The sequence below is a fragment of the Neolamprologus multifasciatus genome, chromosome 14 (assembly GCF_963576455.1).
Source record: "Neolamprologus multifasciatus chromosome 14, fNeoMul1.2, whole genome shotgun sequence".
In the NCBI taxonomy this organism is placed as follows: domain Eukaryota; kingdom Metazoa; phylum Chordata; class Actinopteri; order Cichliformes; family Cichlidae; genus Neolamprologus; species Neolamprologus multifasciatus.
Genome location: NC_140452.1, coordinates 18716469 through 18732451, shown reverse-complemented (window position 1 = coordinate 18732451; position 15983 = coordinate 18716469). Strand labels below are relative to the sequence as shown.

Below are 15983 nucleotides of genomic sequence, written 5' to 3'. Positions count from 1 at the left end.
CATTCATGTGAGTATTTTTTAACAAAATATTTTAGGAAATGTCCCTTCTTTGGTTTTTACACGTAAGCTTTTGCAAGAATTTACTTAATCCTTGTAAAAGAAACCCACTTATTTATCTAGTAATATATAAATGACTGTGACCCTGAATGCACAATTTCACTAGTGTGAATGTAGAGATAGTCGGTATAAGATGTAAAGATTATTATGCACAATAGCTCAAGAACATTTAAAGCTGTGTAATTATTTTTTCCCCTGTAATCAACTTTGAGCATCAATATCAATAGTTTCATTAGAAACGACGCAGCAATTTAACTGCTTTGAATCCGAGTGACAAAAACAAGCACTGGAGGCTTGGATTTTCTTACATCTGTTTTCTGATGTTTTTCTGAGAAACTTTAAAAAGTGGATGGGGTAAGTTTTCATGGGTCATATCCCCATGTGGGGTAGATATCTGGTCCGAACATATTATGGCACATGAAAGTTCTAATTTATAACAACATTGTGATACCAACCTCATCGCTGCTCACTTATTTCCCAAAGGGTTCACCGCAGCAAATGGATCCACACATTTCATACAGCACAGTTCCTCATCCAACCCTTCCATTTATCCAGGCTTGGACTGGAAATAGGAGTACCTTAGCTTGTGACCCCCTGAGGTTAAATTTGTTTCCTCCCAGCCTTAAACTGGGGATTTTGGTGAATGTCTTAGCCACTACATCATAGAGACACTTCTTTGTTCTCAAATTTCAAGGATTTGAAAAAAAAATTCTTGATGCTGAACTCCTTCAGTAAAGTTGAGATCAGGCTCTGAGGAGGTCAGTCCACGGCTGATAGTGTTTTTCTATCATGGTACGTTTTTACTATATTGGCAGTACAGTATTTGGCATTAAAATGCCAATCAATGTCATCAGTTGTGATAAGATCCCTAACACCATGGGCTAAAATGCACCATGTTTTCTACTGACCTCCTCCATATATATACGTATATTGAGAAGGATTTGAACCAGAATCTTCAAATTTGGATTCATCTCTCCATTAGACCTGTTGCCACTGATTTTCTGTGTAATTTGGCAGACCTCAGGTTTTTTATTCTGATTCCCTCAATGAGCAGTACAAGGATTACCTGATGTGCCAGATGCATCTTTATGTCCTGTGTCAGATACTGCACAACATACCGAGATATCTCTAGGTTTTGGCTAAAAGTTGTTTGGAATTATACAAGGAATTACTCCTTTTCTGTTAACTTAAACTGTTTTATCATTAGATTCAACTGAGGAATTGGGAACAAATATGTTTTGTGACAGATTTTTAGAAAAACATTTCCTTATCTTTGAAGAAAAAAACCTGAAAGATCCTCAGAAATACTGGAGAGCTGTATTGCTCACGTCCAAACTATAAATAAGGTAATAAGTGAGCGCACAGTGCTGCACGTAACTTTGGGGTTATCTTGGACAATTCCCTGTCTTCAAACTGTTATGCCAGGAAGATAATTCATCTGACACTTTTTCATGCAAGGAACACTGATAAGTGTGTTCATATGTGTGTTATTTCCAAGGCAGAGTTGGATCAAATTGTTCATGCTTTTATCTTTTCTTACTCAAATTATTTAAACTCCCAATTTAACCGTCTCAACAAATCATCTTTATACTGCCAACTGCCCAAAATGCAGCTGCACATCTTTTAACTGATTCAAGGGGAAGGCCTCATATCTCCCAGATTCTAAAATCTATTCACTGGCTTCCTGTCAGTTTCATATTAACTATTAAAGCTTTGAATTGTAACACACCCCAGTACATCGCACAGCTTTTATCGACACACTCTTCCAACTGGTCCCTTAGGCCTTTGTTTGCTACTGCTGGTCCCATATAGTCACTTAAAACACATGGAGGTTGGGGGGTTTTGGGGTGGAGGCTCCAAAACTTTTTGACTAATTGTTCCCTTAATTTTGCTTCAGAAGGTTTTAAAAACAAACAAACAAAAAAAAGCTCTAGCTAAAGACACTTTGGGTAATCATATCTCTGGCCTTGTACCATTTAAGCATCAGTTTAGCCATTTTTCTTTTATTTAAGGTTGTTTTGGTGTCAGGCACTTTGTAAAAGACGCTTTATAATAAACTTTAATTAGAGACACTTGTTGGATCAGGCATACCCTTAACAACTTGCCTATGAACATTTAAATCTGCAACACTGAGCCTGCTAGTTAGGATTTTTTATTATGACTCATAAGGACCGACACGTTATCGGTTTCCTGATGCTCTCTGTGTAAAGACAGATACTCACTTTGGTGAACTGGCCTTGGAACATTGTGTGCAACATTGAAAAAAGAGCTTGACATTTTATTTTAATATAAGCACACATTTATACGATATTTGGAGAACAAGTCACTTGTTATAGTCACAATGCTTTACAAAGTTCACATGAGATTACTGCATTGGAAAACATGTTTATTTAAAAATGTACTGGAAGATGCTCTCTCATCTGAGATGAAGAGAAAGCAAGTTAAACTACAATTCAGGTTAGAATTTTTTTTTCTCCCCTGCCCAGTAAATCAATTACAATTTTCGTGTACAAAACAGAAACATTTTAATTAAATAAATTTTTTTTAAAAAAAGACGGCTTCCATTCTTTCTCATCGTTTTAGTTTCTATTGCATTTGAATGAATCATGTTATACACAGCATAAAGTCATTAATCTACATTTGTAATCATGTTTTTCCCCCTCTATCATTCACGCATGGCAATTTTAAACAATAAAGTGCTTTTTTTTTTAATTTAAAAAAAACAACCTTCTCTTCAATCAATCTAAGATACACTGAGACAATACCTGCAGCCCTCTTCAAGACAGTGGAATCTGACGGACACACGCACATTTACACACAAATACTCAATCCCACACACGAGTAGGCAATATTTTCACCTGGCTGTTTGTTCATTTATACAGTGTATGTTTACTCTGTGCTATGTATATGAAAAGGTCTCGAGCACACAGACTGACTGAGATTAATCGTTCTGTTAATTACTGCTAAGTTTAACTTAGTCATCTGATTCTTTTACCTATCCATCTTTTGTTTATGTGTGCCTCTTTTTTTTGAGGGGGTGGGTAGATTTGTTCAACAGCATCCACACTGACGGTAACTTGTTTCCATTTTGTTAAGAACAGTTAAGAATCAAGCTGGATACACACACACACACACACACACACACACACGTCTGTTTCTTCAAACCCTGTATTGTCCACTGTCAGTGAACATCTTGCCTCTTGTCTCATATGTGAGCCGTGAATTTCAGTCATTTACAGAGGACTCTCCATCAAGTATGTAGAACAGCTTTACTTCTTGAAAATCTGTTACACACACATTGTATCTGCTAAAGATTTAAAAAAAAAAAAAAAAAAAGAGGTTCATGCTGGATTCGTGTTTTTACTGCACTAACATTTTGAGAGGCTGTTGCAAAAGAGCCCACATGTTATGAACCCTACATAGTGTGCTATACAGTGTCAAACTACGGCGTAGAGCTGTCCTCATGCAAGAATTAGTCCTTCAGCCAGGACCAAATGATTGCCACGGCGCGACTGTCCACTGCATCGTGGCTGACAGCCACTCTTTGCGTTGTCATGGCCCATCTTTTTTGTCTTGCCCACATTATGAGACAAGGGCACCGTCTTACAGTCGAGAGGGAGCAAAGAATCTCATGGCGTTGATTTCTACTGTGCTTCGCTGTGTTTCGCTTGGGAAAAAAATACACGAGAGCAGAGTAAAAACGTTGATATCTCAATACACCGCTGATAACTGAGCAGGCAAAAACTGCAATAAAGTTTTTCAGCTTGCTGTGTTCATAGGCGATTCAGTGAGAAGCTCGAGTAATTTTCCTTCTTCTTCTGCCACGACGTGCAAATATGACCTTTGCCATACAATCCTGCTCACTGTGCTCTACGTTTCAGCAGCCCGGTCATAGGGCAGCAAAAATATTACATCACGGGCTGTGATGTGACTCTGACAGCCGACACTTGAAGAGCTGCGGTGATGAATAGCTTAACGGCATCTCTCTTAATGATCACAACGTCCATTAACAGTTAAGGAAGGCACGTAATGCTCTGAGAGTGCTCTCCAGTCACTAGATGAGATTTATGTCCTGCTGTTTTGAGTGACAGGCACTTGAACACCTTTCTGTCCTGTTGCTATGGATGCAAGAACAGAAAAGGCATATTAATCGTCATGCAGCAACAAATTACACCAAATGAAACAAGAAGTAACGCTGCTCACAACCAAGAAGAGTAAAAACAGGCATTTAACTAAAAAGAAACTCACCCAATCGGTATTTCTCTTTAGCCTCTGCTCTCTCTTTGGCATCAAAGTACCAGACTGTGATGGCATAGCTGCAAGAGACAAGAGGTAAAGGCTGAAATAAGAATAAAAGCTCATCTTTTTATGGACAAAGAACTATGGCTCAAAAAAAGGGGGGGGTGAAAGAAGAAAAAAAAAAGAGACATTGTCGGTGAATTTTATAAATTGATAAAGCAGGAACACAATGGTCGTAACAGTCACAATGTCACAAAAGAAACAAAGAAAAACTAAAGTCGACCAGGCCGCAGACGTCACGGGCAGCATAGGGTTAATTCCTGCTGTTTCTCATCTCTCCTGTGGGGCTGTATTGTTTATTCCTGTCTCTCATGTCTTTGCCTTTGCAGCACGAGTCCTGCAATCGAACCTTCCTCCCCACTCCCTCCCACCGACCTCCTCAGGAAACACATATTTCCTGCCTCCGGCCCCACCTCGCCCCCCAGCAGTCAAGACGCAGAGGAGAAGAGATGGGAGAGTAAAAGGCTATGTGTCACGTGACCTTGTAAACATGCAAACGCTTACATCGGTCTGTAAAGTGGGTCCGAATTATCTCGTGTGAGCATCAAGGAAACTTCAACCCATGTGAAACCCAGTTTTCTATACACACGTAATCAACTGTAGAAAGACAGCGACAATGACCACGCTGAAGTAAAATGAGAATAGAGAGAGGGAAGAGAAGGGAAAATATAAATTTAATCTTTTTTTAACCTGCTGGAATAGTTTTGATAAAAACATATATTGGTTTCTGCACATAAAGCCTAAACTGTATGTTAATTATGATGTACTTATAGAACTGAGCAACAGAAGACAGTTAGCTGCCAATAACCCACTGCATGATTTTACATGAATTAATATGCATGTGTTACTAACCGAGTTGAGTAGGCTGGCCTAACTTCATGTGGGTTCCTGCGGTCAGACCAGAAGATGAGCAGCCGGTCGAAGAGAGGTTCAACTTTGGCTACCACATTTTTGCCTTCAGGATAGATCTGCAGCAACCCACCTTGTTTCTACAAACAAGACAAATGCATAACAGAAACAGAAATACTTATTTCCAAAGTACATAATGTGAATCCCTGAGGGTTTACCCGTGTTACCAAATACAAAATTTCAATAATAATGCAATAACATTAGATGCACATATGAACTAATGATGATTAACTTTTTTTCTCATTTCAACTGAGTGAAACAAATAGTGGAAAAAATGTACCTTGGCATCCCAGTTCTTGTTTAAATAGTAGATACAGGTGATGCACCGTCCATCACCGTTAGGGTTGTCAATGTGGCGCACGTACCCTGCCCCGTTACCTGGGTAACAGGCAACCATGGCCTAAAAACAGAAGAAATGGGATTATTAGTTATAACTTGATACACCATTATGAAAAAAAACAGAGTTAACTTTTGATTTTTATTCTTCAGCCATATTTGCGACGTAGAGGCAGGACTGTTTGAAAGGTCGGCCACTAGCAGAAGATACGAGTGATGCAGTGCAGGAATGATGCAGCAACCCTCCTCCTCATCTCCTGCTCTAATCATCTCTCACATTTGGCTTTTCCACCCCTCTGCAGTAAACCACACCACCATATTATATTATTTATTTATATATACATATACATATACATACATATATTGCCTGTGGCTACAATGTAGCTTGCCACCACCAGTGTGTGAGCATGGGTAGATGACTGGTTGTGTAAAGCGCTTTGGGGTCCTTAGGGACTAGTAAAGCGCTATACAAATACAGGCCATTTAATATTTTCCAAAGTGTTATTAAGTGGGCAGCGCAGTAAAGCAAAGAAATATGTCAGAGTTCAGCAAAGAAACGATCTGCAAACAATGGTTTCACGCTGGTATTTCCCCTGCTTGACGTGTGAGAGAGAGCACTGCTTTCTCTGGGGAGACAGAGGGAACTGAGACCTGCGTGAAAAGTCCTTCGTTCAATGCACATTCCAGACGAGGGCCACTACAGGGCCACGTGGCTGTGAGCTAAAAAAATAGAGCTGTGCCAAAATATGATACATACAAGGCTGTGTGACATATCCTTCAGATTAACAGGGGCATATTTGTGCTTCAGTAACTTTCCAAACTGTCTCCTCTGGCTTTAAGTCTCCTCAATATATGAAAAATCTATAGCTAATTCACTTACTCACTGACATCAGCTTTTGCTAGCGGAGATTGTGGCTGATGCATTTGGCAGCGTGTAAAGTAACGATTTCATTATTATCTCTCCAGGTTGACAACAGAAGAAGATACTGTCATTGTCTTGACTTATACTGTTCTGCATGGGAAGCAAAGCTTACAATACGAGTCAGCGCATCACTTCAGCTCAGCTGAGCAATGCTATTATTCATTGCTAACAGCTTCTACAATGCCGCAGTATCGATTTAACTCAGCTGACGCTATCGTTTAAGTTCTTGTACTACAGTGTGCAACTTGTACCCTTAGGGAATGAAAGCCTGCTCACATAGATTTCTAAGACAAACACACCTGCTGTTTTTTGCTGTGTTGTTTGTGAAACTCAAAAGTGACTGTAACACTTTGTGTAGGAGAGCTTTGATGCATGCTTTCCTGCTCCTCTTGCTGGAGCTTGATTGTGTGACTCTGCTTGGCAACAACTGTCTGCTCTCATTACTGACCAGTGCTCAGAGTTAGCGCTCATTAACCTCTAGACCTCTTCTTCTCGACTCCAAGTGCCAAACGGTGTCCGTGTCAAAATGAGCAGACTAATTGTACAAAATGGAAAACTGATATTTGGGTGTGTTGTTTACGATCATCAGAAGTGTTGCTTTACTTAGAATTTATTTCAACAAACAGAAAAAGCTCCCAACAATCAGATGACCCCTATGAGCAAGTACTCGATGACAGTGGGAAGAGACAAAAACAACAACAACAACAACAACAACACCCTTTTACCAGGAACAAATTTCCAGGAGAACCAGGCACTCTCTTGGGTTATTTTGACTTTGATATCAAGGTCACCAGGATTAGAACTCGTCTTGAGATTTCTATTAGATGTACCAATGGCATTGTTTTCAAAACCATACGTCGCCTTGTTCGTGAGTTATTGCATTCACAAGATTTTTTATTTTATTTTATTTTTTTAAGAAAACCTGACCTCTGACCTTGAGGTCGGGATCAGTGAGATTCAAACCTGTCCGAGATTTTTAGTAGATAGACCTAAAGTATCTATTTGAAAATCCTAGGTGACTTCCTTTTTTAGTTATTGCATTTACAAGATTTTCAGAAAAATATGACCTCTGACTCTGACTTTGGGGTTGAGGTAACTGAAATTCAAACTTATCTATGACGTGCAGTAGACATACTTATGGCATCATTTCAAGCTCCTATGACGCCTCTAATTCTGTGAATTCTATCGCAGTCATAAACTAAGTTGTCCAAGCCACCTATCCAGTGAAGTGACAATAGCCCGTCAGCCTTTTACGGCTGAGGAGTAAAAAAAAAAGAGTTTGCCTTCTAATTGGTCATTTTCAGCTTTTTTTGAACATCTGATGGTTTGTTTTGATGTGCTAACCCTTAGGACCTCTACTTGTTGACTTGGCAACATCTTCATGCCAAACAGTGACAAGAAGAAGAAAATACCAGACAGGAGTCTACTTTTAGCACCCTGCTGTCACTGTCAAGTTCACATATTACCTTCTGCTGCTGACCTTGTACCACAGTGATAACAGCTGATCGGTCTTGTGGGGGTACGTGCCCTTTTGTGCAGACAAGAAGCTGCTCTGTTGTGCAAAGGATAAATATGCACTCTGTCATTAAACAGACAGCAAACTGTATAAAGGTATAGTTTGGTTTTGACTTAATTCAAAAAGGGAACTATTCAGGTTTAGAATACTTATGAGTATAATTTTTATAAGTAGTTTTATTTTAATGGCAGCTATCTTTGAAGCAGAGTGGATTCTGGTCGGCAGTTTGTGATCATCTGAATCGCGGCTATTGAGAATGGGAAAATGGCATACCAGACATTTTGATACTCAATGACAAATTTGATTTTTTTTAACAATGAGTGTAAATATTTTGGGTGTGCATGTATTCGAGGAAGTATGGTTTCCCAGCAAATAACCCTCTTTTCCCCCCAAAATGCCCACAAACTGTCTTAACAGCTGTAATTAACCACAATTAACATGTGATATGCCACACCAGGCATCTCAGCCCTAGCCCTGAAGCATAAACACATTAAACACACACAGATACACTGTGGCTATCAAAGCGTACACAAGAAGGGTATATAATTTAGAAGATGAGTTATTGTTTTATTTGTTTGTTTTTTTAACTTTAAACCCACCTGAGGTGAAAAAAAAAAAAAGTTTTCTAACACAACGATAGTATTCAAATAAGTTTCATATACATCCACATTGCATCAGTCTACACCTGTCAGTTGCATAGACACCCACAGACACACAATACTCGGTCAGCTAAACAGCACAAATTGATCCTATCTGTCATTTCTGGCCCTCCTCAGCTCTTCATCTCTGCCCTCAGTAAGTTCAAGTCTAACTGGCACCAACCACATGCCTGCCCGGGACCAGCATTAATGCTCTAATGGCAGCTCTGGGTAGATACCCAGGTGACGGGCAGGCAGGCAGAACAAGCTGTTCTGGAGGAGAACAAAAATAAACTCCAATGCCACATGCATATTCAGATAAAGGGAATGATGGTGGAGGTGGGGCTGGGTGAGGGGATGGCTGAACAAATACAGGCATTGCCGTTTGCCAAGGTGATCGAGTACAAGAGAGGGAAGGCATTTTTATGCGTGTGACGCACAGCAGCGAAAATGTTGCAAGTTGACTGTGATGACTCCAAACGCTAAGGAGAATTTCAGGAAGAAAAAGTTTTCATTCTGGGTTTTGGTGGTAGTTATGTTTCTATAAACATTTCAGGATTCGTTAACCTTCAAGTAAACTGTTTTAAAATCCTCTTTGAGTCATATTACTCATCTGCTGCAACAGATATAGACTGCACAGTTCGGTTACTCCTTACGATTGCAAACATTACTATTTTAAAGTCCCTTGCGGATCCCACAAGCCTTGTGCATGTCTCCCAAACTCTATGCTATGAAAACATAAGAGAAGTGTGTTAGCAGGCCAAAAGAAGTCCTCAAGCTCCACCACATTTTGCCGTGTGGCAGCCCTGAGCCCTTTCGGATGAATGGAAAACATGAATCAAAGTCAACAAGTCCTTGATGGTGAATGTTTGGAGCTGCTCAAGGACTCTTCGGTAAAACAAATGTTTTTCAATTCCACAGTTGAGACCTGCTGAGTCACTAACTGTCAAGCAGCACAGTATTTTTGCTCCATTTTCAAAACTGATTACTCACAAGCAGCCGGGAGAGCAGGAGATTTCATATAAGGCAGAAAAAGAGATTATTAATTTCTTCCAAATTGAGAATGAGATAAGAGCCCGGGTGAATAAAACGGAATAAGGCTGAACTGCTCTGCCACTCCCACCTCATATCTCTGCCGTCCTTCCAGTTTGATGTCACGGCCCGCTGCTTAGCCAGATTCACATCTAGTTTGCTGCTCATAAGCTGAAGGATGGTTTTAGAGTGTGTGAGAAGTGGCGTGACCTGGACTAGGTGAGTTCAAACAATAACTCTATAATTGTTCCCTAGCAGCATATATCTTCCTCTTTCCCTCGCCTAATTAAAAAAAAACAAAACAAATTTGTCATTAAGTTTACAAAATGTGAGCCTCTAAAGCTGAATCACATCAACACAGCACTATCACATTTAAAGACATTGCTGCATGACAAGATATAAATGGTTAGAAACACAATCAAATTCAAATATAATAAACAGCCTCTAGTGTTTACAGTATATTACTGGGGGTTGTGTGAACATAACACAAAGGAAACCAATAAAAAAAAAATAATGGTGAGATCATAGGCTGTGCCCTTATGAGTCAGTCACACTATAGCCACAGTTGCACTCATTATGTATGAGTCAGCCCTGAATATTAGCCTAAGCAACACAGTCAAACGACTATTTCTGTAGGTGTTAGCATTTGTATGTACACGATACACTATTTCTTTTTTTTAAATAAAAAATTAGCGCAGCGGTGCCTGGCAGCTCCACTTGCAGTGTCCACATATCATGCACCAAGCCTGGGTCCTTTAGAGTAGTGGACCTTGCATAACATCACATTAAGACGCATTCAAAATGATAGGTGAGCGTCCTTATAAACACCAACTTGTCATCAAAGGGAAATCAAATGTTATCTGTTAAAACTAAAATCTGGTTCTATTTATCATCTAGATTGTCCGAAAGGAAATTAAATTGATTTAAAAACTGAAAATCCAACCATTCATCCATCCATGCTAGGAACTCAGTGACTAGCCTGTGTGTTAGTATATGACTTCTGGCTCCTGCCTGCACGGTGGCACTGCTGAGCTCTAGGAGGGGCATCTAAGGACACTTTACTACAGAAGACAGACAGTCCTAATATGCCAAGCTTCTGCTGCATCGCCCTTTCTCGCTTACTCATCACTGTCTTCCCTTTACCCCCTGATCCACTGCACGTTCACATCTCCTCTAACCCATCTCTTATCTTTGAGACGTTCCCAGTATCACCTTGGGTCATGTAAACTACATTACCATTCCTTTTGTTAACACTATAATCCTTGCCCTCCCCCCCATATGTTCTCACAGGCAGCGAAACCGGCCTTCTGCTGACTAACAGTAGACAGGCTTGGGGGAAAAAAGTGCTACTTACTGCTGGTGCGGCATTATTTTGGGCATTGCCAGGCCCTCTTTTTCCTCTCCTCATCTCTTTCATACACAATGCGCAGCTCTACTCTGTATGGGCCTGTTACCAAGGTAACGGCAGGGAAATATTTTGCCCAAGTAGCAAATAAGGGGCTTGATAAGACGGGAAAGGAGAAAGGGAGTAAAGGACATGGGAAATGAAAATGTGGAGAAAATGAAAAGACGAGAAGACGAGCAGAACACCAAGAAGAAGAAAAAAAATACAAGTGCACTCTGGACAATGAGACGAGAGGACGTACCCCAAAGTACCCACACGGTGCCCCTTCCATGTATCTGTACTGCCTCTTTTCCTTTCCTTATCACTTCCTCTTTCTTTCATGCTCACTCCACAATTGCACCTATTGCAATGCTGTCTCTCGCACTAATCCACACAAACACCCCGTCAGGACATTTTGTACTATGCAGCACAGGCCTTTTCCTTTTATTTTTATGCACCAAGAGCGCAAAATGTGATTTTGGCCCGGGAACAACTGCCGTTTAGGTCTTGAACATTTTCACCAAGGGATCACTCGGTTTGTTATACCATCTAAGAGAGAATAAATGACCGAGTAGGTAAAAGTAAACACAACAATACATCCTTCACAATAAAACAGTGGGATCTAATGATCAACCAAGATGGACTCACTGTCCTCCTAATTTCATGGCACTGCAGAAACTGGAATCAGCACATTTTACATTTACAGCATTAAAGTTCTGCATTGAAGATTTGCATACTGCTTCCAGGGTTAAGTGTTTGCTATTTTGTTGTTGTTGTTGTTTTCAAGATCGAAGTAACACCTTCGATGCATTATTGACTTCAAAGATAAATCCACTTCTGTCATGAAAGTAAGCTGCAGCTTAAAGTGTCAAAAGATAAAGAGTGTTTTCTAACGTGAGACAGGCTACACGGCAGAATGCCATTCAACAGCAATGCACAAGACCGTACTGTTACCGTTTTTGCACTCTGAAGTGCAGGGATGGGGGTAATTGTGGAAAACTGGGCATGTGTTACCCTTACACAGCTCTGCTCAGGCATTACGTTAAAGTGGCTTCACTTTACTGAAGAAGCGCTGTCGGCCCAAGTCTAAGGGAGCAAAGGCGGCTGCAGTGAGATAAGCACAACAGACCTCGTTTAAACACCGTCTCAAACTGACGTAAATGGTAAGACGTGCATTTAGGGCAGGGTGCTATGTGCAGTTGAGCAGAGTTAGCAAGGTTGTGGAGGAAGCACTATGGAAATAGAGGTGAAAAAATAATCTCCATCCATCCATGTTTTATTATGTCAAACAACAAAACAGTTGTTTAATATGGTTTCAAGCAACTTTTTACATCTGTGTGTTATATTTTGCACAGACATAAAGATAAATGCTGGCTACTTTGCTACACCGCTGCAAAGACTTGTGTGGTTGCCAGCTTGCAGGCAACAGCTTTACAATGCAGAGCACTAATGTGTCTATTTTGTCAGATCAGATCACATTTGGTCAACATCAAGAGCCATCCTGGACGTCTTTTCCACATAAAAAAGGTTATGCATTTCAACAGGAGTAAAAAAAACAAAAAAACAAAGGGGGAAAAAACCCCAGCCTAGACTGGCGTGTAAAACACAGACAGGGGGGAGAGCATACAGTGCCCCTAACAGATATACACAGAGATAAACACATGGAAAAAGACTAACAAAGTTCAATTCTTTTTTTTTTCCTTTGCTCTTCTACAATGTTTTTCCAAACTATTGGGGAAGTATTTTGTAATTGTGGGGCTCATTCCTAAGGGCCGCACTCTGATGATTGTGCACTGTGTCTGAAAAATATCAATGGAAAAACTGGGTCACGTAGTGATGCTAAAGTAAAATAAGGGGAAAAAAATATGCTGCTCACGTGGCATGAGATATAAGATAAGGGAAATGAAAACAAACACTCCTCTGCCATGCCAGTGCCATGTTTGTGTGGGTCAAAGTGATGATAGAAAATTCTGGCAGAGATAAAGCGATGGCAGAGGAGATACAGCCCCCGAGTTTGTTTTCTTCTTCTATTAGGGTGCCAGAGGTATGAAGGCAGGGACTAGGACGGGGAGATAAACTTCGGCAGGCCTAAACCTAGTGCAAGTAGAACTGCAGCCCCTCCCTCTCGCATGTGCTACAAACACAGGGCTCATCTTGACATCCTATCAGCAGGAGCCCTGCGCACTCTCCCCATGTGGTGCGATGGTGTGTGTGTTTGCCTACCCACATGTCGGCATTATAGAAGGTAAAGCAGGGCAGACAAGACAGCCTAGCACAACTTCAATGAGGTCAGACTGACGCTCTACTCTGGCATCCTTTATTGTCCTCCGTTTTTCCCTGGCACATTTCTTTTAAAACCTCTCACCCGCACCCCCCTCCCCCACTCCTCTCACCTTAGTGCGTCCGTTGATGACACAGTTCCCAAGCTGTCCATTGGCAGAGCTGTACATGACGGCCTCATCTATGTGAGCCATCAGCACTCCAATGTTCTCGCACCCAGGCTCTTTCCCCTCCACCCAGGCGATCTGGTCGCCCCTGATGTTAAGGGAGGGAATGTTCTTCTGGCTCACCAGCTGCCCACCGCGAAACTTCCCATTCTGATTTAGAGTCTCCACCTCTTCCAGGACTCTGTCGCCCAGCTGGCAGCCCAGGAAGTTGTCCTTTACACAAATCCCATAATACCTCATGCAAGGGACGATGTACTGCTTGGCTATGCGCTCTGCTGACCAGCCAGTCCCTGCAGGAAGTGGTGGGTTACGGGCAGCATGTACCCCGGGTGCAGCTGAAAGGCCTGAAGAAGCCACCTTACTGTGCCCACTGTGCTGATTATTATGAGGGGCAGCGTGGGTTAAGGAAGCCAACTGGTTGGAATGGGAACTGTTGCCACAGTTGACAGCAACTGAGAGAGGGGCGACTGCTCGAGCCACTCTGCTGGTTTCTGTGGATTTGCTTGCAACGCCTCCATCTACCAACCTTCTCCGCTTCCAGTCCGAGTCCCCTGAAGCGAATACTGGGTCCATAGAACCTCCTGGTCCAGGTGACCCCATGCTCTGGCTGTTAACAGTCTCTGGCCCAATCTCCCGATTCTCCCCACATCTCTTTTTCTGCTGTTGTGCCTGTCTGGTTTTTAAGTCACCATTGAGTCTCCGCATTACTGAGGGGTGCTTCTCATGAGCAGTCCAGTCCCCGTTCTCCATCAGGCAGGCTCTGCTGGTGAGGGGGTACCCGGGGCCCTCCGTTTGCCCCTCCACCCCGGTTACTTGGGCAGGGTAACCATTTGGCGTCTGAGCCAAAATGCCTGAGTGGTTGCCCTCTACAGTTGCAGACGGCGACACCACCCCGCCGTTGTAGAGCGGCACGCCGGTTTTGCATTGCTTCGTTGGGGTGGTGATTCCCGGGGAGTCAGTCTGAGAGGCTAGATCCGCGAGCAACTCCGCCGCGGTTGGACTGCCGACCGGCGCCGCACATAAGCCATTAAGCCCCATGTCCGTCCGGTGCGTGTGGTGAATCTCTGTCGGTCCGCTGACAAACTGCCTGCTGTTCGCTCCTCTGTCCTGCGAGTGTGAAACTGCGACGGATCCGCGGGCTGGGTTTACAAGGTCCGTCTGTTCCAAACTCTCCATTTCATCTCGTCATCTGCTGGATGCGCACGTACTTCACGTCCTCGACTCATTTTCTAGCTGAGCCGCTGCTGCTCTCTCTGGGGGAGAAGATCCCTGGCGCAACCGATGGAAGTTTCATGACTAAGTCCTCCTCTGCTGCCTTTGATTCCTCCCATTTCTCCGGTTTAAATACTCTGAAGTAGCGTGTTTGTTTGTCTCTGCGTCTTATATACATTCTGGGAGTGTGTTGGGCATTTCTGTGAAGAGCAAAACGATACACTTTAGACCTATTAATAGCACAGTGCAGACCACCTGTCACAGCGAGCTGAGGGAAATAATTCCTAATATTTATGTGGTGCAACAAACTCCTAGTTTGGGCTATATGCGGTATTTCTATAGGCCTACTCGTAGTATTTTTAAGTGGGAGCAAGAAAACGGTGCCAGAGAAGCAGCCTATACATTTATAAAAATACAACCCTAAGCATATGCTATCAGTGTAAAGAAAATGAAAAAAATGTGCAGGCTAATATTTACTGCAGCTTTATACCCAGATTTTAGTCATTACAAAGAAGGAAGGTCAAAACAAGTCACTTTTACACACAGTTGGGCTATACCACCTTGACAATGGACACGAAAATAATAAAAAATATAATATAAGACAAAATGAGCACTATAAAAGGAGCTTTCAATATAAGCTTCGACATCGTGAAGTGTATTAAATTTTGGCGTAACACCAATTAAATTATTTATATTTCGTCTTTGTCTGCCATTCATTACCAACTTAGCAGCACCACTATTGTTAAGTGCCCCTTGAAAAAAAGAGTGAAAGACTAAACCGGTTTATTGAACGCCATTAAAAAAGAGAAACGTCCCACAGAGTATTAAATAAGTTAAATATGCAGGTTATGGGGTCTAAAAGCGTTGAAATTTCTCGCCGGGAAAGCACAATCCACTGCTTACCTACGGCAGCCTACAGCAATGCAAATCCTCAGCGAGCGTACGTGACAGGCTGAGAGTACGCATGTTATTTCCGGGATTGTCTAGCTCGTGCGTCCGTCCCATCCAATTTTCTTGTCGGTTATAAATAATATCCAGGTGGCGAGGGCAGCCAACGGCGGCCTGACACATTAAACCGGGCGGGGGGGCGAAAAGAGGAGCCCGGAGATCCGCCAGGCGCATTCAAAACAACCAAAAAAAGCGCTCCCCGTTGTGTCGGTGAGCGCCCCCAGTTTGTGTCTGCCTCCCCCCACCCCTACTCTCTTTCGCCTCCTCCCACAGCTCTCTCTCT

The 15983-nt window shown here is 42.1% G+C and overlaps 1 protein-coding gene across 1 annotated transcript; it reads right to left on the bottom strand.

Moving 5' to 3' along the window:
- Positions 1 to 2333: 2333 nt before the first annotated feature.
- egln2 (egl-9 family hypoxia-inducible factor 2) lies at positions 2334 to 15951 on the bottom strand. The gene is made up of 6 exons (XM_085130460.1): positions 15656 to 15951; positions 13487 to 14952; positions 5546 to 5665; positions 5209 to 5345; positions 4306 to 4373; positions 2334 to 4175 (listed from the first exon to the last, which is right to left on the bottom strand). Exons 2-6 carry the CDS (start codon positions 14714 to 14716, stop codon positions 4123 to 4125), a joined length of 1608 nt encoding a protein of 535 aa, XP_084986586.1. The 5' UTR covers positions 14717 to 14952; positions 15656 to 15951; the 3' UTR covers positions 2334 to 4122.
- Between the last annotated feature and the right edge of the window lie 32 nt (positions 15952 to 15983).

Bases quoted from the DNA above. Each gene is read 5' to 3' on its own strand.
- egln2 (XM_085130460.1), bottom strand. From the start codon at position 14,716: ATGGAGAGTTTGGAACAGACGGACCTTGTAAACCCAGCCCGCGGATCC. The intron at 5,666-13,486 runs GTGAGAGGAGTG...TTCTGTTTTTAG, and splicing joins TCATCAACGGACGCACTAAG to GCCATGGTTGCCTGTTACCC. The intron at 4,374-5,208 runs GTTAGTAACACA...TGTCTCTTGCAG, and splicing joins AGGCCAGCCTACTCAACTCG to CTATGCCATCACAGTCTGGT.